This window comes from Chanos chanos, chromosome 13 (genome assembly GCF_902362185.1).
Source record: "Chanos chanos chromosome 13, fChaCha1.1, whole genome shotgun sequence".
Classification (NCBI taxonomy): domain Eukaryota; kingdom Metazoa; phylum Chordata; class Actinopteri; order Gonorynchiformes; family Chanidae; genus Chanos; species Chanos chanos.
In genome coordinates, this window is record NC_044507.1 from 17,179,367 (window position 1) to 17,205,179 (window position 25,813).

Below are 25,813 nucleotides of genomic sequence, written 5' to 3' on the forward strand. Positions count from 1 at the left end.
TTCAAAGTCCTTTCAACCTTTGCAAACTGATCCAAAGTGTGGTGCTGCAAATTCTCAGTTTTGACAGAGCATATTCGTTTATAAAAACAAAACAAAGCAAGGAAAAAAAAAAATCAAAAACACAAGCATATTGAATCAACCCAGCTTTGACATTGAAGACACATTTTGTTTCTTGACTATAAGCCTAGCGCTGCTGTGGGTCATTCATCGTGTTTTGTTGTTTGAGATCCGTAGATCAGTCCTGCTCGCACAATGCAGACAGATGGGACCAATCATATTCAAAAGGATCATGAGTTCCTGGACAACAGTAAGAATGGAAGTTACCATGAGCTAAGAAATGACAGCAAAAAAAAAAAGACCTTGACACAGGGAAAAACGCGGAGAGAAAAAGAAAGAGAAGCAGAGGTAAAAAAAAAAAAAATTAAAAAAAAGAGAAGAAGATGAAGAAGAAGAAGAAGGCCAGTAAATCATTTACATCATTTCCTGGGTGCGACTTCCTTCTGTTTCTGTGTTTTTTTTTGTTTGTTTGTTTGGTTTGTGTTTCTTTGAAGGCCGACCGATTACTCATCTCAGTAATGAGGTTGTCACACACCCTATCATAAAATCACGCGTCTGATGCCTCTGCGTGTCGGACGTCACCGCTGCCATTTGCATAAGTGACAGAAAAGAGCCCTTGTTTGGCTTCTGATTGGTCTGGTGTGGAGCAGTTGTGAGGTGGTATTTGAGAGAGTTGTATGTCTCTCTGTGCTGGCTTTGCCTCGGGGGTATAAGCTGAGGTACAGTATTTGTGGTGTCAGCAGTGGGTTTTTGTTGTGTTGGAGAGGGTGGGCACGGAACAGTCTAACCTTTGACCTCTGCTTCTCTCCCCTTAGCCTCAGGAGTTGACTTCCAGTGCTGGGAAACACAGGAGCCCTCATGCCAGTCCTCCCCACGCCCCTTTACAAAGTCACATTCCGACATCTCCTTTTTCCCACCAATTTTCCAAACACACGGCTCTATTCTTTCCCTGGCCACGGACCAGAGAAGTGGGTGTTCACATGAGTGGGATCCAGTTTGGTGTTCATAGCACTGTTGACCCTCTAGATGAGGGCACAGCTTAAACTCTCCCCACAGCCCCTGTAACAGGACCAAGGAACATTACCACCACACAGAACTCTGGGTTCTGTCAAAGAATGACATACCCAAGTATCTTCATGTCCTCTGAGTCCAGAGTGCGCGCGCGCGCACACACACACACACACACACACGCACACACACGCACACACACACACACACAAACAGACAGACAGACAGACAGACAGATGGACACGCGCACACACACACACACACACACACACACACACACACACACACACACAGAAACAGGCGGAGAGACAGATAGATACACACACACACATGCACCCACACACCCACAAACACGGACAGACACACACACACACACACACACACACACACACACACACACACACACAAACACACATACACTTGAACATTTTTGTTTTGTCTCCAAAGGACTTGTTAAACTTCATGGTGTAAACACACGCACTATATGGCACATCCACATATCTGTGTTTTATCTGGAAGAGGTTTTTTGTCAGAGAGTGATGGGTTTTTTGTTATGAAAGAGGTTTTGTGTTATGAATTGGAACAAGGACAGGAAATGACCTCCACAGATAATGTAACAAGGTCTCAGTAGACTCTCTATTGTTTTCCCGCTCTCCCATCAGGAGACTAAACTCAATCTGAATATACCCAGAGAGGGAAAGAAAGAGACAGGGAGAAAGAGAGAAAGACACGGAGAAAGAGAGAGAGAGAGACAGAGACAGAGACAGGGAGAGAAAAGAGAGAGAGAGGTAGAGAGAGAGAAAGAGACAGGAAGAGAGAGAGAGAGAACACTAATCTGTACCAGTCCTCCTGTCTGCCCCTGGGCACACAGCAGAGGAGACCACAGAAGGGAAGTTAGAGAGAACAAAGAGAAACAAAGAGGAGAGGAGAGGAGAGGAAATCCTCTGAAAAGATTGCACCAAGTAGGAGAAAGGAGGAGAGGAAAATGAACGACAAAAGGGAAAGAGGTGGCACTGAGGGAAAGGGCAAGAAAACATGGTTGATGAGATGGAGAGATGCGATCCAGCGTCTGAGAGAACAAGGAAGGGAGGCCAAGTCACAGAGGCGTGTTTGTGTTCTGATTGGATGCAGCCATGAGAAAGGCGTCTCTCATTGGCAGACGGTCCAACAAAAGACCTCACTGAACAGAAATCTGCTCGCATCCTCTCTCCTTCAAAAAAGCTGTAGGCAACCTCAATGTTCTGAGGAAAACTACAAAGTTAAATGAAATATATCATTCAATGTGTCCAGCCCCGAGGCTGATGTCAGTGTGTGTGTATATGTTTGTGTGTACACGTGAACCACTATTTTTCAATATTTACTTGCTTTGCTTTAGTGTTACGTTTGCTATTATGAGAAAAAAAAACATCAGTTATTCTTCTGCGCTGGCTTGCCAAAGCCTGATGTTCTCAAGCTGAGTAAACAGGGATGTGAACTGAACGGTCTCTGTGCAGACTGCCAGCAGCGTGAGTCGACTCCGCCCTGAGAGATTCTGCCTGGTGTGCGGCACCGGGCTCCTGTCAACCTCCGTCCACTCCACCTACGTCAGCCTCTTCCGGACAGGCCTTGGCAGAGTAGCCCTGGCCCATTTGGGCAATACGCTAAAACTGGGACCAAGCCAACTCAGCTGACGGAGCTTAACAGAGAGCTTGAACATACAAGCAGTGACATGGATGAAATGACGAAATTTCCGTCGATTCCGGGGAACCGGTTTCGCTTGGTCACAGTTTTGGTTTCAGGGACTGTTGTGAGGTCATGCCAGCAGACTGCATGATTAGACAGAGGTCTGTGCATGTTACGGATCAGAGAAGAGAACTGGGAGGGAAACTGAGCTACCAGGAGATTCAAACTGAATCAAACAATTTTGGCATTCTTGGAAATGTATTAGGAAAGAGAGGATGCATAGACGCGGACAGAGTCTGAGTTAGACTCATAACTGAATTCTGGGTTTAATTTTCATTGCCTTTATTAAAAACAGCAAAGATCTTTGAGACCCTTAGCTAGAAGACTACTTTGAAAAAACCTTTAAAAGATACAAGGAGTAGTAAGTGCGGACCGAAGATGCAGATGAGATGGAACGAGGGAGAGGTATAGAGAGGGAGGTGTTTCAGCTCAGGGTTCGGGGGAAGGGTGACAGCCGGAGCTTGATGCAGGTGATTAATTTAAGAGAAGACAGGGAAAAAAAATGAATAGGACAGGGAAAGTCTTTTACTGGCAGGGTGAGCTGAGGCTTTGGTTTGGCTCACTCCCAAAGGATCTAGGCAGGCATCGTGGGAGCAAACAACTTGCCAAATCTCACCTGGGGAGAGAGAGAGAGAAAGACAGGGTGGCCCGACGAGAGAGAGGGAGAGAGAAAGAGAGAGAGAGAGAGCAAGAGAGACAGAAACAGCCCGAGAGAGGGCTTTTTAACTCTGTTTCCCATCTCTTACCTGTGTACCTTGCTGAAACGGGTAGATTAGGGACATTTCTGAAATTGTCACCCCCCCCCCTCCTTCTGGGTTTTTCTCCTCTGATTAACCATGACAGGCTCCGCTAAACGGTTTATGGAGGCCTCTGCTGCTGAGTAGAGGGGGAGGTTTAGCCTCATTTAGCTTTAGTGTCCTCCGTGAAAACAAGGAGATCGGATTGCTTTCGGATGGGTGGCAATAGAATCTCCAGTTTCTCACCCAAGCCTGGCACAATCAGCAACTGCGGGACGGACGACCGGGTCCTTTAATCAGAGTTTTGCAATTGGAACTGGAGGGAGGGCTTTTTTTTTGTTGTTGTTGTTCTTGTTGTTGCTGTTCTGAACAGTTGTATAAGCAGAAAGAGAGTGATACGGAGGTTGGCCGCACAAAGCGCCCGAATGTAGAAATTCCCGTATAACTGTATAACTTTATGTTCCCAAAAGGGTTTGGGAATATGAACAGGGATGTAGTAATAACAACAATAAGAGTTTTTATCTCACCGGCAGTTATGTTCAAGTCTGGCCAATTTCTTTTAGGTTGTATTTCTTGGTTGAGTTCATTCTGGAAGTGAGTTCTCTTGTGGGTTTGTGTTGGTGAAATGTCTGGAAATTAACAGTCTTTCCTTCCCCACTCGTGGTTTGTTTGTGGCAGAGGATCAGGTTGTTGCATTGCGAAACGACTCGTTGAGTTCAGCTGACAGTAGATTTTAATGTCTCTGAACGACCCTATGAACTGAGAGGACGGTCTGTGGGATGACTCATGGGGCTTTCTGATTGGTCTGACCTCATTCATGCTTCTGGACAGGGACAGACCAAGTGACCCAGACGCCAATGTCTCCCAGGTGTGTTTCTCCATCACAGAAAACACATGAGAGTGTTGAATCTTTTCACTGTAAACCAAAAGTCACACACAGATTTCAGGACCTTAGTTCCACATTGTCAGCAGATCTCTTCCATTCATTTCTTTGAAAATGTGTCCGAGATGTTTGAGTCCTCATTGAGTCGTCACCGACAACCAGTTGGTCTGACCATATAATGTCCTGGAGCTGAATGAACACAGTGTTAACATAATGTCAAATACCAATAATTCTTCAAGGTCTCAATTTTATTGCACGATTAAAGGTGGTTTGGAGGTAGAGCTGCTTTTGTGTAAGTGAATGAAACATAGGACAAAAAGAGGGCAATTTAAATCAGCTTCACTGTTCTGAGAGAGCAGTTTAAGACAGCATGAGGGATTTTAAGATGTACAGCTGGCGTATGCAGCAATATGTGAGTACAGTACTGTAGTTCATTAAATAACCACCTTAAACCTGTTATAAGAGGCCATTGGGAAGCCCCTGATAAGATTTGTCTGACTCCAGGCTGGTGCTGGGGTTCACCATCCTGAGCACAAGCAGAAACACTGGTGTCTAGACAGCACATAGAACTGGCCGCTCACACTGGAGAGCTTCAGAGCACTGGGGCTGACTGACAACCCCCCCCCCCCCCCCCCCGTCTCTGGCTCTTTCTCTCTCTCCCTCTCACTTGTCTTTCTCCCTCTCTCTGTCTGTCTCTCTCCGTCTCTCTATCTATCTGTCTCTCTCTCCCTGTGAATGCTGAAGGACCTAAAAAACCCTGACGTTAGAGGAGAAGAAAGAACCAGCCCTGACCCAGGCACGGCCCTGACAGACCCAGACACTTTTAGGAATGTGTCTGAGAAGCAGCATGCCAAAGATAATGGTGGAAATATGAGCCTCATTCTCTCCCTCTCTTTCTCTCTCTCTCTCTCTCTCTCTCTCTCTTTCTGTTTCTGTCTGTGTGTGTGTTTGTGTCTGAATATGACTTACTTGTTCTGGTCTTCATTTTAGTGCATGTGAAAGTTGTGCGTGAGCTTTCTGTGGCGATCATTGTTCCCATGGCAGGGTCACAACCACGCAAGAACACGGGACAGTCGCACGGCTGATTATGTCATAATTGTTTGCCTTGTTTTTTAACACCACAATGGATTTTTTAAGAATAATGGTCCTGTTTAATGAGATTTGTAACTCCTGTATTCGCTCAATTAGTAAAGAGGGTCCCCCCGTTTCGCAAAAGGCAGCCCCATCTCTCGTTTTCCCAAAATCAGACACACCCCCCAACTCTGCACTATTCCCCACCCCCCAGTCCTCTGCATCCCAAAGCAAGACCAAAGAGCCCCCAAAAAGATTCAGGACACACACAGGCCCCTCCCCGGCCCCTCTGAACTGCCCTCCCTCTCTCTTTTGATTATGATTGACAGAGTCTTTGTCCCATTGTACTGAGCTGTCGCCTCTGATGAAGACACACACACACACACACACACACACACAGAGGACTGTCATTGCTACAGTGTTAGTCAGAGCCAATTCCCGGATCTCTGTACGGTCTGAATTCCCATCACGAGGAACATCGACTCGGATACGTGGTACAGCGCGTACAGGTTGCGACCTGCACGATGCCGGCCCAGCCTCCGCTCTCTGCGCAGGCCGTCTGCTCCCCGTGCGGCAGGTCCGGAGCGGTGTGGCCGAGAGGGACAGCTGGTGGGGGAGGCCACGGGGTTGCTGGATGTTGTCTGAGGAGGCCATCATTAACGCAGTTCCTCAGGGATGGGAACCAGGTCACATTCTCTCACTAGGCACAAAGCGGTGTGTGTGAGAGAGAAGGTCGTGGGGGGCTGGGCCGGGGCGGTGGATGGGGAGTGGGCCATGACCTCTTTATATCCATCAACATATCACTGGCCGGCTGGACGCCGTCCAATCTCAAACGCACTTGGGATTTGCTTAGCCACTTGTTTGTATAAATGCTTACTCTCTCTCTCTCTCTCTCTCTCTCTCTTCCTCTGTGTGTCTGTCTCTCTCTCGCTTTCACAGATGCGTGTAACAAACTAATTGAATAACTTGGTATCTTAATCATCTTTTTACCTCTGTTTTGGAGAGTTGCTGGATGGATGGCTCACACGAACAGATCCAAAGGGAGAGGAAATAAGTGAATCTCATATTTGTTTACATTACCATGGAAATGTGTAAACATTCTCTCTCTATCCTACATGCACACTCAAGCACACACACACACACTTATACACACATTGTCACACACACAGTTCCTTTTAGCCTTCCGGAGGATTTATGAAGCCCTCCATATGTTGAAAACTATACACACTCATCTTTTGTGACACACTCATACACTCATACTCATGTTTCCCATGTCAGGAAGCTTTTTTCTCACAGCTCCACTTTAAATGATGCTTTAAACAATATTTGAAACAGGAAACTCTACAGCATGTCTTACTCCCTAGATGGCCTCCACTCACAAAAACAAAATCTGTCCTTTAATGAAAGCCACTCTAGCACTCAGTACACTTGAGCGTTATCAAAACAGCTTCAGCAGCGCTGTTTTATACACAGACCTTCAATAACTTGGCAGTGGGGAGGACAGACTTGGAGCCAGCTGCTGAGTAATCAGGAAATGCTCTGCTGCCCTCTACCGGTTCACTTGAGAAATTGCAAGCCGTCAGATACGCGTGCGCGGCAAACGTGACGAAAGATGGCAGATGGGGAACAATGTCAAGATCTTCAAAAGTCTGAAAAGGCCATTCTTGAATTACCTCCTATTCAGACCAAATCAAAATGCCATTTTATTTCAAAATCAACACTTTCGCCTCTCAAAAAAGGCCACACTGTCACTTATATCTACTTTTACATTAATTCAAAAACAAAAACTTAGCTTATAAAAGAGGGAAAAATGTGATACAGCAAGTGATGAAATATAAAATGAGACACAAAGAGCTAATAAAGATATCAATGAAATTATCAGTACAAATTAAGCTCTATATCAATAATATATGATTCTCTGAGTGGGAAAATAAAATTTAAGGTATGAAAGCTGAGGTTTAGCTTGTGTTGTATTGGTTTTTGTGACTGTGTCCAACTGCTCCATTTGTTTTTATGTGCAAAGAGTTATATTTTGGCAGACAAACATCTGCCTCACTCACACCAACCATAGACATCAGAAAACATACAATTCTCAGTGAGCGATTAATTGCACATCTAAGAATCTCTGTTGTGCACAATATGCCGTGTGTTAAAACGTATATCTCTGTGTTTGATGGATTATATTTGCTTACTGAAGGTACTTTTTTTTCCCACATTTAGGCACTGAGATGTTTTAGACACTGATCTGTACAGTAGTAAATCAGTTCTAAATGTTAATATTCATGACCAGGGGACAAGCAAGTAGTCTCGCTGCCGCCCCCTTCAGTCAGGAGAAATAGTGCGACTGCGCAGGCAGCTGCAGGTAAGACATTTGAGGATGCTCATCGTAATATGCATCAGAGGCCCGAAGTTGAACAGCAGGTTGTAGAAGGTGTGCACGGACAGCCCTCCCGTCTCGTCCGCATATTTCATAGCGACAATGGGCGTGTATAGGCTGTTGGTTAGGTTACGGAACCGTGGCCGGCTGGACTCGATCACCTTCTTAGCGCACTGGAATGAGGATAAAAAAGGATTTCCAGGATGAAAAGATGATATAAAAAAATTGAATAGAGAGAGAGAGAGAGAGAGAGAGAGAGAGGAATTGAGAGTTGGCTTAAGTAGAGTGTGGATAAAGTGAATTAACAGCTAAAACCTCGCTATCCTTAACCAAGCCTTGGCGTGTGTAAGTCCAGGCAAATCCTCTATATACAGACTGCAGTAAAATGGTAGAAAATCTCCAGAACAAATCTTGGCTCAGTGCTGTAGCCATGCTTTGAAAGGAATATATATTCAGAGGTTTAGAGGCATAGACATACTTTGGCAATGTCTTCTGGACTCTGTCCCATCGCTTCGAAGATGTCGATGGAAGAGGGCATGTACACGTCCTTGAAATATCGCACGGTGTCCGCGTCCGCTCCGGGATACTCCATCTTTGCCACATCATCCATCATCTTGGTCTCAAACTCTGTGTGGACTGGCCCCGGCTCAATCATCGACAAACTGAGAGAGGGAAACAGAGAAGGAATGCGGTGGGCTGGGCCGTTACAGAAACAAAATTAGATGCTGCGTTCGAGAGGGGAAGAGAAAACTCACTTTACGTTGAACTTCAGAAGCTGCACGGCCAGACTTTCACAAAAACCCTCTATGGCAAACTTAGAGGCCGTGTAAACATCGTTAAACACTACACCTGTAGGCATGGTAAACAAAGACAGATATTAATGTAACAAACATTATCCATTTTTATGGACTAAGGCATACCACATCCATCCATTCTGCAATTTGTGCTAATGTGTGAGGCAGGTGAGTTTACTCAGCCCGGAGTTAACAGCTGTTTACATGCTTTAAAATGCTAAGAGCCAAACTAGGTCTGATCATCCGCGTTTGACACTATCAGTGTCAGTGCGTGTGATTCTGGTTGACTGTCCTCCGTTCTCCATACCCTGCAGGCCCATGACGCTGCTCATGACGATGATGTGGCCTGATCTCCGCTTCTTCATGTCAGGCATGACCTCTTTGATCATGCGCACCATACCGAAGAAATTGGTCTCGAAAACTCTCTTCATCTCATCCACGCCGATGCTCTCCAGCGGTCCCAGGAGACCGATTCCAGCATTGTTAACTAAAAGACAGGAAAAAAAGATGATTAGAGTATGAATGGGTGATAAACCAAAAAAAAAAAAAAAGGAATGAAAATATCGGTGAGGAGGTGAAAGATCTCCCTGTTTGGATGTAGGGTTTCGTTAAAAGGTGTCGGGTTAGTTTTGAAAGCAGCGGACACACAAATACCATCATTCAGTCAAAAAATGTTAATTGCAAAGAATCAACGTTTAGAGAGATGAACCTCTCTCTCAGTACAGTAGCCTTGGTCTTCAGGCCTGTCAGATGAAGATGCAGTAGTACTGTCAGCCACAGGGTGTCAGTGCATAACAATTTGAATCTGATTGTCTTTTGAGGAAATGACTCTATAAGGTCACTGTCTCTTATTTATGACCGGTTACTCACTGAGAATATCAATGTGGCGATCCTTGACACTGTTGATACACTGTTTGACTGAGTCATCACTACACACATCTAAAGCCAGTAGAGTCAATGTCTTCCCATAGGCATCTCCAGCTGCTTCCACCAGTTTGTCCTTCTTCTTCAGGTCTCTCATTGTGGCAATAACTGTTACAGAATAAGAGAAATCGTAAGGGTTCAAAGGTCCAATGTTACGCAAAGATAGATAAGGCTGAGGAGACCTCTGAAAGTTATATATATATTGATCTCTTTTTGTGTACATTTTACCTCTGTCTGTATCACAGTGTTTTGATAAAATACATACACTTATATACACACACACAGAAAGGGAGAGGGGGGGGGGGAGACAGACAGAGACAGACAGACAGACAGACAGACTGAGAGAGAGAGAGAGAGAGAGAGAGGGAGAGATAGAGAGAGAGAGAGGGGAGAGGGAGAGAGAGAGGGAGAGAGAGAGAGAGAGAGAGAGAGAGAGAGAGATAGAAAGAGAGAGAGAGAGAGAGAGAGAGAGAGAGAGAGAGAGAGAGAGAGGGGGTGATAAGCTGCAGAGATAAGCTCTAACTGTCCTTAGCACTTTGAACCTTTGTGAAACATTGACCTAATTTAGGTTGTTTGGAATCTACAAAAGATCATCAACACCCCGATTACACATTGTTTTTTCTTCTCCTTTAGCAATCTCAAGGTAATCAGGCATATCTAAAGGTAAACAACATTCTGTTGGTTTATGTGAATGAGAAAAAAAACATCAGTGTACTCAAGAAACCTAGCCTTTTATGTTAGGTTTGGTAAGAACCTCTGTCAACATTTGTGCCAAATGATCTGTTGCATAAGCTATAAAGGGTGAATTCATTAGGGGTGAAATCATTTTTCTAAAATTAAGGATGGAGATATTTCATATTACGGTCTTGTAATGTTGCCTTCATAACAAGTGAGCAACTAAAATATTTATTCTTTTTTTTATCTTTGCCAAACAATATCTGAAGCAATGAAGTAATAAATCATTTTCAGTGATGAAACTGGCCCGTGTTCTGGTGTGCATGTGCTGCACCACTGTGACAAATGTTTGTTTGTTTGGTTCAATTGTTCTTTTTTTTTTTTTTGCTGTGAGGAGCTTCATATTCTGTCCAAACAAGAAAAGAAATTGAAATGTAAATAATTTTCCCTACTTTTCCCTCTGTCTTGCTATAAGGGGCAAAATCAATTCCCATAATCCTATCTGATCCTATGGATGTCTGAGATAACTGCTCTTTCAACAGCTGAGTAATTTAAAGCCATTGAAGCAGCTGACATGTCTTAGTGGAATCTTTCAGCAGACAACAGCTCTTACCTAACCACTGCATGGCAGCTGGTGAAAAGTACAGGGAAACAAGAATGGTTTTCTGTTTAAGAGTGGTTTAAGACATGTGTGAAAAAAGTAAAACTTGAGTGAATGGACGAGTAATTGTGTTTGTTTGAGCTGCCTGCATGGAGAAAGACTGTGTGTGTGTGTGTGTGGGGGGGTGTATGTATGTGTGTGTGTGTGTGTGTGTGTGTGTGTGAAAGACAGAGAGAGAGAGAGAGAGAGTAAATGAGAATGAAAATGAGAGAGATTCTTTTTCTTTTACCTCTGGGTACGAAGAAATATCCCCAGAGAAACAATGACATCTTTACCACTGAATAGGGCCACAACATTTACGTATGGAAAGAAACAACTGCCTCTTTGTTTTCTCTCTTGTTGGAATAAGACTTGGGGCAGCTTAAACATTCTTGAATGGACCACACTCCCACATAGTTGGATTTTTGGGCTGCTCTCAAGTTGGCATATGTCACTGTTCCTCATTATGACTAGAACCAATGAAATGTATAATCTCCACGGATTTCCCACTCTTCTCAAAAAAGAACTACTGTGTTGCAATGTTCTTAGAAACAGGTCAAAGTTCAAAAAGAATTATTTAAAGGAAAGTACTGGAGATCCTAAATACACTCCTGTTTTGTCTAAATTCATGGTCATAAATCATAAACAACCTTTCTTTTCAAACAGACTCGGATTCAGTGTAGCATTTGATTGACATTAATGAGGGAATGGCCGTGGTTAAGAAGGAGATAACAAATGAACAATGTGTATGGTAGCCTTCTTCTCCGCCGAATCCCGATGAAGTCTTTAAACGACCCTTGCTTTCGAGTGAACCCTCGCTTGTACAGGTCTCAAACTTTATCCTTCTCCCAACACTCGCTCCAGTGTGTGAACTAAGGGCGCATTAGACACGGCACTAAACCGGGGCAGCGGTCTACAATTCAGAGCCATAAAGGGAGCTTTGTGCCGGCGAAGTCACTTGAAAGAGAACTGGCAGTCTCTTTACGGTCTCTGCTTGGCAAGTGGCATCTTTGCGGAGCACTACCCTGGAAACTGCGCTTTGAGATGATAATAGCTAAATGAAGGGCTAAGAAACCTAAAGGTTCACGACTGAAGAAAGATTTTTAACTATTTTAATGATTTGCAGACTAAGAGAAAAGGTGTGTGTGTGTGTGTGCGCGCGCGTGTGTGCGTCCGTGCGTGTGTGTGCGCGCGCGTTTGTATGTTTGTGGCTGTGAGTGTGTGTGGCCTACAGCTAATTTCACTCAAAAGGAAAAACAGTTAAAGTAGAGCAAAGGTACACGGAAATCGACGTTTTATAAACTTAACGAGATCATTCTAAATATCCACATGTCAGATCGTCATTTAGCGCTGAAAGAGAAACAACTTAATGTAAGCGCATTTACCATGGTAACGCTTCTCTTCATCTTTGGCCAGCAGGACGGCAATTCGCAACCCGATGCCGGAGGAACAACCGGTTATCAGCACCACTTTTTGTTCGCTGCTCGCCATGGCTCCACTGGGGTTATACGTCCTAGTGGTTCACAGCTCCGGATGGTTGTCACAGAATGAGCCCGGTGACCAGACTTTAAAAACTAAAGCGGATCATGCAACTCGGCGGCCATGTGAGCGGTAATTCAGTCACATGTCAGATAAAATCGATTGCTAAAGTATACGCAGACACCTCGCGACTTCTACGCATTAATCCGGTTTCTTTCAATGTTTCTGTGAGTTTGAAAGCAGTCGCGATAGCAAGCAGCAGCAAGAGCAACAACAACAAACTTCAAAGTGCGATAGTCTCAAGTGCAAGTCTCTCTCTCTCTCTCTCACTCTCTCTCTCTCTCTCTCTCTCACTGTTTGTGTGTGTGAGAGGGAGAAAAAGAGAGAGGGAGAGAGCTTACAAGAGAGGTTAAAATCAGACATATGAGTACTCCTTCATGTTAATGAATGTATGTACGCTTAGCAAGCTTATAGTACGGTTTGGTTCAATAAACATGATTTAAGAAAAGCTAAATTGGCATTTTCATGTATTTTAGTAGTTCCCACCCAAGTTTTTGGAAATACTGGAATCAATGTGTCTGTTTTGTAAACAAGGGCTCATAGTTACCCCAAAGGTACAAACACTTTTTATGTTTCAGTTTCCTGTAAATGTTGTCGAAAGAGGGCATCTGTAATATATTACCACAGATGTTGATGTATTTAGTTAACGGCTGCATTCCCCGTCTTCTCGGCGTTTTCAGCAAGCATATGGTTAACCATGATGCAAACCACAACTAAAGAAAAGTAATTTTGTTAACATTTGCAGTCAATACTTGCATTTTCCAAACTGTGTCATTCTCAGTTCATCTGAAAATCTTATCTTTTTAAAAAATACACGATTAAAAACAAAGTTTTATGTTTTAGCACAAAGAACAAAACCATTTGTGTTGTCTGGCACTCATGACAGATATATTACTCCGATACACAATGTACCACATTTATGATGAATAGGTCTTCCTCTCTTTCACGATTTTTCTTGTTAAAACACAAATAAAGTGAAACTCCCCCTTTTACATGATTAATATTTGAGTGAGGGAGAGTTGGCAGCAAAACGTTGAATCGACTGCCACCTGCTGTTGAAAGAGAATACTGCACCAATATAACGCCGTGGATGAAAAGTTGGTAAATATGTGTATACAGATACCAATGAAATAAACTGAATAAATAAACGGAACTAAACGCAATTTGTCAATTACTGATATTACTGTGACAATAACGTCATAATAGGCTCTAGTTCGGAGATATATAGTGGTTGAAAATGATTTCAACCATTTATCATAGTCCTTGTGTATAATTTTCAGAGGTTACCAAAGTCCAAAGCTGGGGAGGTCTTCTTGAATGTGGAATGGATTGTTAGGTGTCAAGGTGCTGGTGAGAAGATCACAAGACACAAAACCACAGAGGTCGCACCCAAGTTAGGACTTGTCATGTCTGCTATTGTATTGCGACCACTGCGGAAAGGCCGTAAAGAGGATTTGTAAGACAAGAGGGGGAAAAAAAAACAGAAAGGAGAAGATCTCTTCCCGTTACCCGTTATTGGGTTTCTCTGTTCCCGTGTGTCTCTCTCTGTCTCTACCCTCTCTCTTTCTTTTTTATCTTCCTCTTCATGTTTTTCCATTTCTCTCTCTTTCTTTCTCTCTCTCTCTCTCTCTCTCTCTCTCTCCCTCTCTCTCAAACACAAACACTGTGCACTTGGGAATGTAGCGTTCATGTCTCTCTCAGTATTGCCTCTTTATTTGAGAGTTACATAAGAGGGAAACGGGGCGGCTTGGTGATGAAGCTTCAGTGTGCGTCTCTGCTCAATGTAAACTCAATGGTTATTGATGGAGTGTGTTCCACTTCCACGAGACTGGCTCTGCTGCAGTTATTGATTTCGCTCAGTACTTTTAAAGTGGCGTTTTTCCCTCAGGGCAGGCATGTCTCTGAAACATCCCGGCCTGCGTCTCTCAGGGTTACCACTCATTCTGTATGCTGGTAGAGTGGACACAAGTCACAGCCAAACACGAAAACAAGACAAATGAATACAGCAATGTTTTGACTTTAGGTGAGGAGACTTGTTTTGATACTGCAACACTTCTATACATATATGAACAGTGTAACAAAATGTTTTCATTTCAAGAAAGGGAAAGCATGAATTGAAAAAAAAATGAAGCAAACACACACTCACACACACGTGCGCACACAAAACAGAAAACAGAAAAAACAAAAAATAAATAAATAAATAAATAAATAAACCAAAGTATTCAATGTCTCCTGTGAAGTCAAGTAGTGGTCACAGAATTGATTGGATGAGTTTGATGGTCTGATGAAGCTGTGCAGCGTGTTAGTGTCCACAGAGGTGGACCGTGCAGAAATTAGAGTCAGAGGTGATGAGGCATGATGGAGAGAGGCGTTCCTGACATGCCTTTGCCTCAGCCTGAGGAGAAAGTGGACAGGTGTGAGAGAGGGTGAATGAGCCGAGATAGATGAGGTGGGCTGTTGTTGGAGTTGGGGGGTTAAGAGGTGGAGGGGGGGCAGGGGACATTATGAATGGCCTTCTAGTCATCTCTCTGGTATTTCACACCAGCAGAGAGAAGAAAGAGGGGAAAAAAAAAGATGAGCGAGAGAGAAGGAGAGAGAAAAAGAAGGAGAGAAAAGAAAAGGGTTCTAGAAGAAGAGGGGAGGTGTGCAGCAGGTCCCTGCATGCGAGTTTTCATCCCCTGCCTTGTTCTCCTCTTATGTAGCTTCACCCCTTCCTCTCTGCTCCCTCCTCTCCTCTCTTCCTCCACATCAGCCTCCTTTTTATATTTAATATCTCTTTAATGTGTTGAAGTGTTGTCTAAATATTGTGCTAAATAAGATATTGCTTCCAGATACAACCTTAGACCTTTGCTAAGTGACCTCTTGCACTGGTCCAGCTGAGCCCTTAGCTCCTGGGAGAGCCTGGATCCATGTTGGCCAGAGACAGATCACAGGTGTCTGTCCGCAGGTATAGCCCTGTAGTAAAATACCAATTCATTTATATTCACTTCCACTTGACTCTGTCATCTCTAATTTCCTCTAAGATAATACATCAGTAATCACATTTCACTGAGACGTGTAACTGCAAAATTACTCTAAATATTTAATTTGAACGTTATATTACGTAGTATGAATACCGTGTGAACGTAGATACCCATGTAAGGAGAGAACGAGGAGAGAACGAGGGGAGATTCTTCACGTCTATCACACACAGAAATTCAAACGAGAGTTTCCACAAGCTGATAAAAGCCTTTCATGTCACTGTACTCCAAAGTCTACTTAAAATGCGTTCATTCACAAGTTTTCAACCCTCAGTTTTTGCAACTTTTATACTTCTTACATTTGAAAAAAAAATGTAGGTCAAGCGAACAACAGATTAAACAACCCCCTCGCGTGACATTCTGGACAAAGTGACAGCCTGTTCTGAAGACTCCCTGAAGTATAAATTGCGGCGAACATCAGATTGATTCAGAAGGGGCTGGTTACGAGAGCACAAACGGAGTCTGTGTGAGGAGGCCTGGTGGACTGGAATGTTTGCGAGTGGGTCATGAGTGGAGCTCTCTCCTCTCTTTTGTGTACTGTCTGCTGAGGAGGTGAGGAATGCAAACTTCACAAGAGCAGAGGGAGAAGGAGAATAAAGAAATAGGAAGAAAGGAAAGGATAGCAGGGGAGAAAAAGAAAGAAAGAAAGAAAGAAAAAAAACCTCCTTCAAGACATTGAAAAGGGACCCAGGGAGAGAGGAAAAAAAGAGAAATAAGAGAAAAGAGAGTGAGTGGGAAAGAGAGCAAACAGGAGGAGAAGTGAGGAGACAGAATGTATTCAGAGCAAGGCGTGGTGATTGTTTGTGTAGCTTATATAAGAGGCTTGGTTCTCCATGCTAATTAGTTTTGTCATTCCCCTTCAATAATGATTACAGTTAACACCATACTGATAACTTTCTCTGTAGACCCGTCTATGCTTAAGGGGACTTTGGGTTGGGGCTGGAACAACTTAACTCCCATCCTATCCATTTAGTATATATATTTTTTTTACACGAATGTGTGATAATTGGTACCAAAAGTGAGCTTTTGCTTTTTTCTTGCTTTTTAAAGATGGTAGGAAGTGTATTTGTGGAAAAACAGGAATGGCACCCCAAACCCATCATTCAGACTCTGATTTTTTTTAAACCAGATTAATGCATACAGGGAAAAACTTACTGTCATCAGGATCATTTGAAAGACTAAACACTCAACGGTAAACACCAAAGGAAAACAAAACGAACTACAATTCAATGAATGAAAATACAGTATCGGCAAAAAAATAATGAACCGGGTCTCAAGCTGAGGATGGGAAACTGGGTGACGAGCATCTGTGTGGATAATGGGAATGTTCTGGGAAACACCTGACAGACAGGCAATTTATATGCACAGGTACCTGTTGACCCCGCATAGCTTATGAATCATACAAATGTCTGGGGTTTTTTTTCATCTGAGCCATGGAGCTAATGAAGAACATAGCACTCTCATCTGGTCTGTGGAGCCGGCGGTCAAGGGCCCTCATCTCGTACTGAGTGGCGTGTGCAGAGCGTGGGTGTGTATATATACACACGCGTGCGTATATGTTAGGGGAGTGGGCTACTTCACTTCAAAGGCCCTGCTTTTGACATATGAAAATACATTTACAGTTGGGACCAGCGGAGAGATGTTACGTGTGGCATTTCCTAACCAAAGCATGTCTCATGTCTCAGTTTTCTCGGCTCACAGAAATGACATTAAATTACAGTATCTTACAAATAAAACATTTCAGCGTTCCGTCTTTTCATGTCATACATGCGTTTTGGAATTCCTTACTATCCATAAACTGCAGTTATTAAGCTATTTATACATTAACATTGTCTTTGATGTTTCTTAAGAATACAACTGTGTGTAACCTGTTATGTTTCTGTTAGCCTTATATCATTATTAGTTTCACGGTGTGTTTCTAATTAGAGCATAGCAAACTTTTCTTTTTCCCCTCCTCCTCCTTAAAATGAGATGTCTCAGGATTGAGAGGTCTGTATTTGCCAAAAGTGGTTTCTGACAGCATCTATCAAATTATATGAAAGAAAAACAGCATACAAATTGAATTAGAAGAGTCTGAAGCTTGATGCTTTTTATGGTAATTGCCCTGTTTTTTAGAATGAGCGCATCAGACGTTCAAATCCCATCTTCTCTAAAAGGCGCCTACAAAGCCCCAGTCGTCCCTTTCAAGATACAATGCATAGTCTTTGTATCACTGCTTTTAAACAGATACTTTTAAAGTGAACTTCAAATGACACAGGTCTATGTTATCTGGAAGCAGAGGAGCGAAGTGAATTTGAAAAAAAAAAAGTCGATAGACAAGTGACATCATAGGCAAGTGCTGATGCTCAGTCTGCATCTGAGAGTGGAATTCTGTCAAATGAGGTATCTCTGGGCATGGAGGAACTCTTTGAAAGATGATTAACGGCGTAAAACATTTTTCCTCCTCAAAATCTTCACAAATCATGTTTTCTGGCAGACTGAGAGAGTCTTTCTCTTCATCACTCCCAAACTTCAGATGCATACTTTTTTTGTCCGTCAGATGGGCCTTCCGTCATGTTCTGGCATGTTCTACCGCTGAGGAGAATAATGGGGAAGGAGCCAGTTTCCAGCACAGACCAAAGCATTTGAATCATTAGCTCTCGGTCTGATTAATGAGGAGATAGCTCGCCGCAGAACCTTCTCTCAGTTAGTCAGATGATGACAGAGATTACCTTCTTGCTCATGATCAACCTCCACCCTTATCAGTGAGATAAAACGATGATGTCTATGATCTTCGCCAACGCTAACTCAACCGATCTCTCGCAAGGGAGATAGAGAGGAGATAAGTGATGCTGATAGCCTGACTTCGCTGCCAGTGGGGGAAAATAAAAATATCACCGCCATGACTTATGTGTGGTAAAAAGTGAACCAAATAATGGAGTCTGGTTTATGATGAACTATGAGATTCCTACTGAATCAGTTTATTTGATTCAACGTCTCTGTGTTTGGTGGTGGATATACATATTTTTTTCACTTCATTCTCGCACATCTGGGGTAGATTTATTCTGTGTCAGGCAAGACTTTCTGGAAATGTTATCAACTTTTAACACATTGCAGTTTGTGTCAGAACACAGATGGAGTTTATTGGTGGTATTCCTCATGTTTGTAAATGTCTCAACATATGAGGGAGACAAAGAATGTCTTATTTCTTAATGATCTGTTAAAAAAAGACAAAATCCACAACACAGCCACAACTGCACATAAACAAGGTACTATACCCTTCTCCCTTTTACATTATGAGTGACATATGTTGATGTATTTTGTTCAACACCCAGTTTCTATTTGCAGTATAATCTGAACCACATGGTTTGAAAGGGGAACAAGTTTCATGTGATGATTTTCCATTATACACCTCAATCTCTCTAATCCGACAAAAGATATTCTGTGTGGTGTTTTGACACACAATTCACAGACACAAACCATTTATTCTTATGTGTGTCAAAACCTCCAAATTTCTAAGGGATTGACGCTGAAGGATTGCCTGTATCTGACATCAGCCCTGGAATCTTAGAATCAGAATGAGAATCTAAGAATGCAGTGAGTGTGGCGGAATAGAGTGGAGGTTCTAGAGCCGTGAGCAAATTATCTGATTTCATTATTTTTCAAAAGACTGACATGACTGCTGTGAAAGGTTGAAGGAATTTTAAGGAAATGCTTCATGATGTCTAATCTCAACTTTTATGAATAAATAAAACACATCTGAGTTCTCATTATCTTTTATTCGTTGGACTGCTGGACAACACAGTGCCAAGTCCAGTAATACACATGAAATGACTTTATAGAAACAGTTTTTCATAAATGAGTGGTTTCCACAAAAAAAAAAATCACCTGACAAAGTATGCTGAGGAGACATTGTGTTGCTGGTAAAACAAAAAAGAAACAAAACAAAACAAACAAACAAAAAAAACCCGTCATAGTGGGTAAGGAGACAAAGAGAGCATAAAAAGATGAAATGAAACTGCCCCAGTGCTGTGTCTGAAAGGATGAGTGCAGATGGCCTCCTGGGGTTCCACAGAGCTGATCTGAAATCTCTTGGTGTGGTGAGAGCGGAGAGAGGTTGGGGCGATCCGGCAACGCAGTTTGAGGACGGAGCCCAGAGTTTGACTCTGTAAAGGACTTTAAAACCTCTTTACACACATCTCTGTAAGAATTTCTCACAGAGCGCTCAGACTCCTGACTGCACTCTTGGTAACTATCTGCTAAAACCTGTAAGGAATGTAGCTTTAACTCAGGAGTTAGGGAGAGTGCGTGTGTGTGTGTGTGAGTGAGTGAATGTTTTCGTCTGTATGAATGTGAAGGAGTCCTTTATTTATCTAGGGGATAAACTTAAATCTGTAAAAAGATCTTTTTTAGAGGCCCGCACCCCCCCCCCCACACACACACACACCCCCACCCATTCGAGGCCCCTCTCTTATCACTCCCCACTCATATCCCCCCTCACGCCTTACAGCAGAGGTTTGGGACAGCTTACCAACACAACAACCAAGTTCCTTTCTTTGTTAGACACATCGTCGCATGCTTTGTAAGTTATTTAAAAAAAAAGCCCCAATATTCATTTTTTCTCATTATCTAAATATGTTCATACTGCGTTTTGAAGTATAGTCTGTAAGCCCTTGTCCAGATCACAGGATGTTTTCTGTGAAGAAGAAAAAAAAAAAGACGTTGTTGAACTTCAGTTATGTTCATATGTGGATGTCCGTTTTGGGAGAGGAATTTGGGGCATCTTATGAGGGATGAATAGATAAAAAGAGGGATTGTGAGATTTGATGGGATGTCTTACTTTTTCCCCTACTGTGGTTAGGGGAGCTCTCTCTTGGCACTCCCCTTGGGAGGAGACTGTCAGAGGCACATTTACTTCATTCTGTTTTTTTGGACGTCTCTCTGTCCAAAAGAAAACTTCCTGGAGCATCAACAAAGGCTTGTCATGGCTTGGTGTTGTAATGGTGTCAGCTTCGTTAATTTGCCAATTAAAGGAGAGCGGAGAGCACGCCTTGTCTTCTTACAAGTCTCAACGTCTTGCATGTCTTTTAGGGCTCTGGCAAGACTGTGAATCCCAAGTGATCTTTCAGTAAGGAGTTACTGTGATGATACAGAACTCAATGGCCCTCCCTGACCCCATGTAAACTTCCACCCCCAGTTATTCAGAACGTGTTAGGGAAAATTTTTTTTTAAAAAAATGACGTACTTCATGGAGCAGGGATTTTCCTATTTTTTTTTTCATAAGATTTCGTAGCTAGACAGGTGACTTCTGCTGTTTCCCCACAATGTGCATTTAAACTGCCCTTCAGGGGGAATTTCTCCGCTAAATGTGATCAAAGACTAAGACAAGGAGAAGTATTCATGTGTTTGTTGGAAGAAAAAAAAAAACAGTTTCCAATTTCAAAAAACAATTCTGCTGAGTTTGGACAAGTGGAGCTGAGTTGAGCAAGTCCAGGTTTGTCACCTGCCTTGTCTTTCTCTAAGGAGCTCTGAGTGAGATGATCCCTGGTGATAGCTAGGTCATACTCTTAGAGGGAGTGCTAGAAGGACAGACCAACAATGCAGGTATGAAGCTAGGATGACGCGAAAGATAACCCCTTTTGATTTTACTACAGAAACACTCTCCTTGAACCGTCTGAAGGTGCTGGTCGTCTATTGTTGTGAAGTTCAAAGTTTGGACACATAGTTTAGCCTTTTCTTAGCTCTCCGTAGGGGGGACACAAATATGTGAGCAAATAAAATAATGTAAAACATTAAAATAGCCACCAAGAGGGGGAAAAATGGGAAAACGTCCTACATGTTAATATTACGAGAGAACTGCGACAGATATATATGTACTGCGAGATGATTTTGTAAATACAAACGTGTGTGGTTTGAAAGATTTGATTCAGAGAGTGAGCATTTGTCAACGGATTTAGTAGGAAATTGTTCAGTTTTAAACATGCGCGCGCCTCAGAGGACCGCCTAATTTATGACCTGTGTCCTCTGGAGGCACAGTTTCTCATCCATTCTACCCGAAGTCGCGAGACACCGTTTCATGGGAGGGGAGAGGAGGGGAGGGGGGAGAGAATTAGGGAGGGAGAGAGGGAGAAATTGAATTAGAGGGACTGAACTCAGTGGGTGAAGAAGAGAGGACCCTCCAAAAAACTTTTGCAAGTTAGTTGTGAAACTACAGACTGAGTGTGCACGAACTCTACCCTGGTTCCATCACTTTCCCACGCATGGCTTCAAGGTTTCACCACTTATAGTCTTTTGGTTTTATTATAAGGCAATCACGCGGAGGCAAAGGGGTCTCTGCACTAAAAGATGGATCGCTTAAAGGAGTCTGTAGCGTGTAGAAGATTATCGCTGGTTCTCCTCATCATTCTGCACACGACTACTATACACGGGGGTAAAGTATTCAATATAATCCATGTATTATGGCTCTCTGTCATATCACCAATATATAATCACATTAATAGTTGTGCCTTCACGTTACAAACGTTGTCCTTGGTCTACTTGCACTTGTTCGTGATTCTTCAGAAAGCCAGCAAACTCTGTGCGAAAATGTATTCAGTCAATGAGTTGCTCAGAAACGCATCTTAACTACATTATAATATATTTATTTTCCCCTTTCCATAATCCTTTATAGGATAGCATTGCTTTGTAAAACATTTTCCTATGTTGTTGGTTATTCATACTGCTGGTTTGAACTTGTTGACTGGGTTGCTTGGGGATGGGATTAGTCTGGGGGCCAGGCATTAATTCGCCTGGAGGGATGAAGAGTAATGACAGATTTGAGATTTAACTGTCTCATGTTTTGTCATTCTAGAGAGATTTTGTACTGTCTCTGGGAAAAAAAAATCTGCGAAAGCTTGCAATTGATATTCAAGCTGGCTGCATGTGCATGTTTTTTTTTTTTTCATAACACACTGATTTCGACGGCGTCATAAATATCATCTAATTAGCCTGTCTTAGAGAAAGCATCTGAAACTATTTGTCTTATTAACAGCAAACAGCAGCACTCGTTCAAACTATGTGATCTCGCTTCCATACACAGAAGCAGACTGTGATGTCATGTTGCTGTGTGCTCGCGACCCGTGTCGGTTTGGTGTGAAACGGTTTAACGTTGGCTTGAGAAATAGGTGAATGGGCAATCGTTGACCAACTCGAGTAGATTAAAATTCCTTACATGAACTCCGGTGTCGCCACATAGCTTTACTCTCCTCTGAAACGCAGTTTGACCGTTATTTCATGTTCCACATATTATGAGGTGAATTAAATTTATGTGCCTATATTCCATGAAGATCTCCTTTAAAATAAAGAACTGGCCATGGTATTTTTTTTTTTTTTACAGTGGTTGTCTCTGTAAAAACGTGGATCTTATGAGTGGATGGACTTTTTTTCTGTTTCAGTTCTATCAGTGTACCAGTTTTGCTGCTTCAGTTATCAGTTTTATATCTGCTACCACTTGAATGCATGTCTGCTTGTTGTCCTAGGCCACCAAGCATAACCATTACTGTTAAAGACCCCCAGATGAACCTCTGCACCTGGGATGTGATGCTGAAATGTCTTGTGTAACCACTGAATTTTACCTCGTGAACTGTTTCTGAACAGCACTCTGGTCTCACTGCAGGTGCTCACATCTGCATTTCAATTAGGCACTGTGACTTGTCCCGACAGATAAAATTCATCTGAGTCTCATCTCATCTCCATATGTATAATGCAGTAGCCTATATCTATGCTCAGGAGTGTCTTACAAGTTAAATATGCTCATTAAAATGGTAGAAGTCAATCCACTTGGTACAAGTTAATGAAATGTTGACCAGTTATCAGACTACCTATCTCATTCATCACTTGTGGGAGTCGCTCTTTTGCTGAAGCAGAGATCTACAGCATTGGGTTAAAATGTAGATGCTTGATGTTGCTGTAATATCAGCCAGATAAAGAGATATGATTAGTACGAGGGCTGTAACTCAGGGTGAGGTTTAATGCGTTGGGGTTTGGGTGTCAGTTCTTTTGTTAGAGAACATCGGAGTACGCGCCGCATGTGTTCACGTTGAAGTCTGAGACAACACAGTTCACTGTCGTGTTTTGACGTGGAGAAGAAAGACATTCCTGTGTATGTCCCTCTTCCGTCCCTCTTTCGTTTCACGTTTTTTTTTCCAATCTGCTGCTCTTTTTTTCTCTTCAAAGGCTCTGTGCAAAAGGAGGAGTGGTTTGTTTTTATTTCAAATGATGAAGTCAGATTTACATTTGCCCCCCGGCTGTGAACAGAGAGAGAATTCACACGTGTGGTCCCCTCTCCAACTTCCCTCTGATCCTACTGCTCCTGCAGACTTCCACTGGAGAGCAGCAAAGCTTGTTTCCCTCCTTTTGATCCAACTACAAATAAGGGACGAATATAGCAAACAAATGAATGTGGATGGGAACAGAGGGGAAGAAGAGGTTGATGAGGAAGAGAGCTTTTGGCCTGAGTCACAGAAAAGAACTACTAAATGGAAAAATTTCATGCATAAAGACTTTTCCCCCTCTTAAAACAGACAAGTCTCCCCTGCTGTTAGGGAGTTTGGCTATCAATCTTCTTTTGTAACTGTGAGGAATTCCCCAAGCATACTGTATGTGTTGATAACTTTTTTTTTAAAGAAGGACCATGCTTCAGATCTACTATACACCCAGCTACAATACAAACATCTGGTCACCAGAAACATTCTCCCTCTCCACTTCGCTTTACTGGTTCAAATGGTTTCTGCTCATCTCCCTCACTCTCGGTACTGATTTTTTGATCGTTGGCACTATATCTATAGGGGAGTTTTTAATCCAAGCTCTCATTACTCACAGAGACACACATTAATAAACCTCTTGCCCTGCAGGGTGTGAGTCTGGCCATTGACAATAACGATGTCTTGTCATTGCATGCATCCATAATAGATGGTTTGCAGAGGAATTCCCAAACTCTTTCCAGGCTCAAGCTGAACAACACAGAAATGTAAGCCCTCAGACTTCATCCCAGGAGCTAGTTGTCTGTTAGTCCCACACTGCTTTTCAGGAGAAGCAAAGCCAGTGTACTTTGGTCAATAAGCACACCACTCACACTGTGTTAAATGCAGAATGGCACTTCATATACCATGGGGCAAATGGAACTTGAATTTAGATTATATGTAAGAGTACAAAAGACTAATACATTGGTAAATACTTATAATACAGACCTTGCTATCAATGCCAGAAAAGCACACGTGAGCTGTTGTGCTGGTGGCTGGGTGAGTGGGACAAGGGTCGTTAGCGGACAGTGGGGGCTGGGGGGGGGGGGGGGGGGGGGGGGGCAGGTGTTTCCTCCATGGGCCCAGCAGCAGTGGGACAGTCTGACTCTGGTGTAGTGAGCAAACACGGACAGAGCAAACTTTTCAGACAGAAGAATGTGAGAATGATGTGTAATGTAGGGTAATGCCCAATTCCCAGCCCTGCGTCTACAGGCAGGACACACAGCAGTTTCTTTTGGCTCACATGAGAACAGACAGTGGCCATACATCCTGGTCCACTGCCTGCTGGCACACATACTGCTGTTTGAATGTGGCAAAGGTCACTCAGTCGCTAGTGCAGGAAAAGGAATTAGCCAAATGAAAGGTTTGTTGTGTCAGAGATTCAATACCAGGCCCTTTAAGATGAGTAGAAAGTTACAAATTTCATGTTAATAGGCTAGTGGTCTGAGAGTTTATTGGTCATCTCCAGACACCACAACCCACTGAAGCGTGGCGCCCATGTAAGTGAATTTGGCGGAGTGGGGAAGAAGATTCCGGGCTGTCTCATACATTTAACCACTGGTTTGAACGGCTCCCAAATTTTAAGTGTTAAATCAAAACAGATTCAGCCCTTAAGCTCAATCGGCAGAACTTTGAAGATTCTTAACTCAGGTTGTGCCAATACGAGATATTCCTTTGTTCCATTACATTCTCTGTTTCCATGGAGCGCGTTACCTGTTCTGTACCTCTCCTCCTCAACTTTTCTACTGGGCATAGGTAAGGGGAGCATTTTTGGATGCCTTCATGGAAGAAGGAGTTGAAAAAGAGAAGAGATACAAAACAGAGAATATATAGCCATCCTCTGTCTGTACACTGAGACACTGACTAATAGCAGTGTGTGGACTTTGACAAAGAGCAGTTGGAGCATTAAACATTTGTGGCACATAGTAGTTTGTATAAAGTTTATATCCAGGTCTGTCCAATATCAGTCTTCTAGTCTGAGTGTCTATATGATAAAGTAGAGGACTGCAGGGTGTTCATCTGTGGGGGGATTTTTCTTTTTTTTGCATTTTGGGGGAGTGTCTTTCTCCTATTGTCTCCTCTGTCCTTGGTTCACTGCCCCTGCTATC

General features: G+C 42.9%; 2 protein-coding genes across 2 annotated transcripts in view; one reads left to right on the plus strand and one right to left on the minus strand.

Moving 5' to 3' along the window:
* Positions 1 to 7,168: 7,168 nt before the first annotated feature.
* rdh8a (retinol dehydrogenase 8a) lies at positions 7,169 to 12,627 on the minus strand. The gene is made up of 6 exons (XM_030790119.1): positions 12,274 to 12,627; positions 9,520 to 9,681; positions 8,957 to 9,136; positions 8,611 to 8,704; positions 8,334 to 8,517; positions 7,169 to 8,028 (listed from the first exon to the last, which is right to left on the minus strand). Exons 1-6 carry the CDS (start codon positions 12,377 to 12,379, stop codon positions 7,801 to 7,803), a joined length of 954 nt encoding a protein of 317 aa, XP_030645979.1. The 5' UTR covers positions 12,380 to 12,627; the 3' UTR covers positions 7,169 to 7,800.
* Positions 12,628 to 21,771: 9,144 nt separating this feature from the next.
* col5a3a (collagen, type V, alpha 3a) overlaps positions 21,772 to 25,813 on the plus strand; it is a 43,720-nt gene continuing 39,678 nt past the window's right edge. Inside the window, exon 1 of the mRNA XM_030790068.1 lies at positions 21,772 to 21,856. Coding sequence (XP_030645928.1) covers positions 21,772 to 21,856 — 85 coding nt within the window. The remainder of the gene's footprint in view (positions 21,857 to 25,813) is intronic.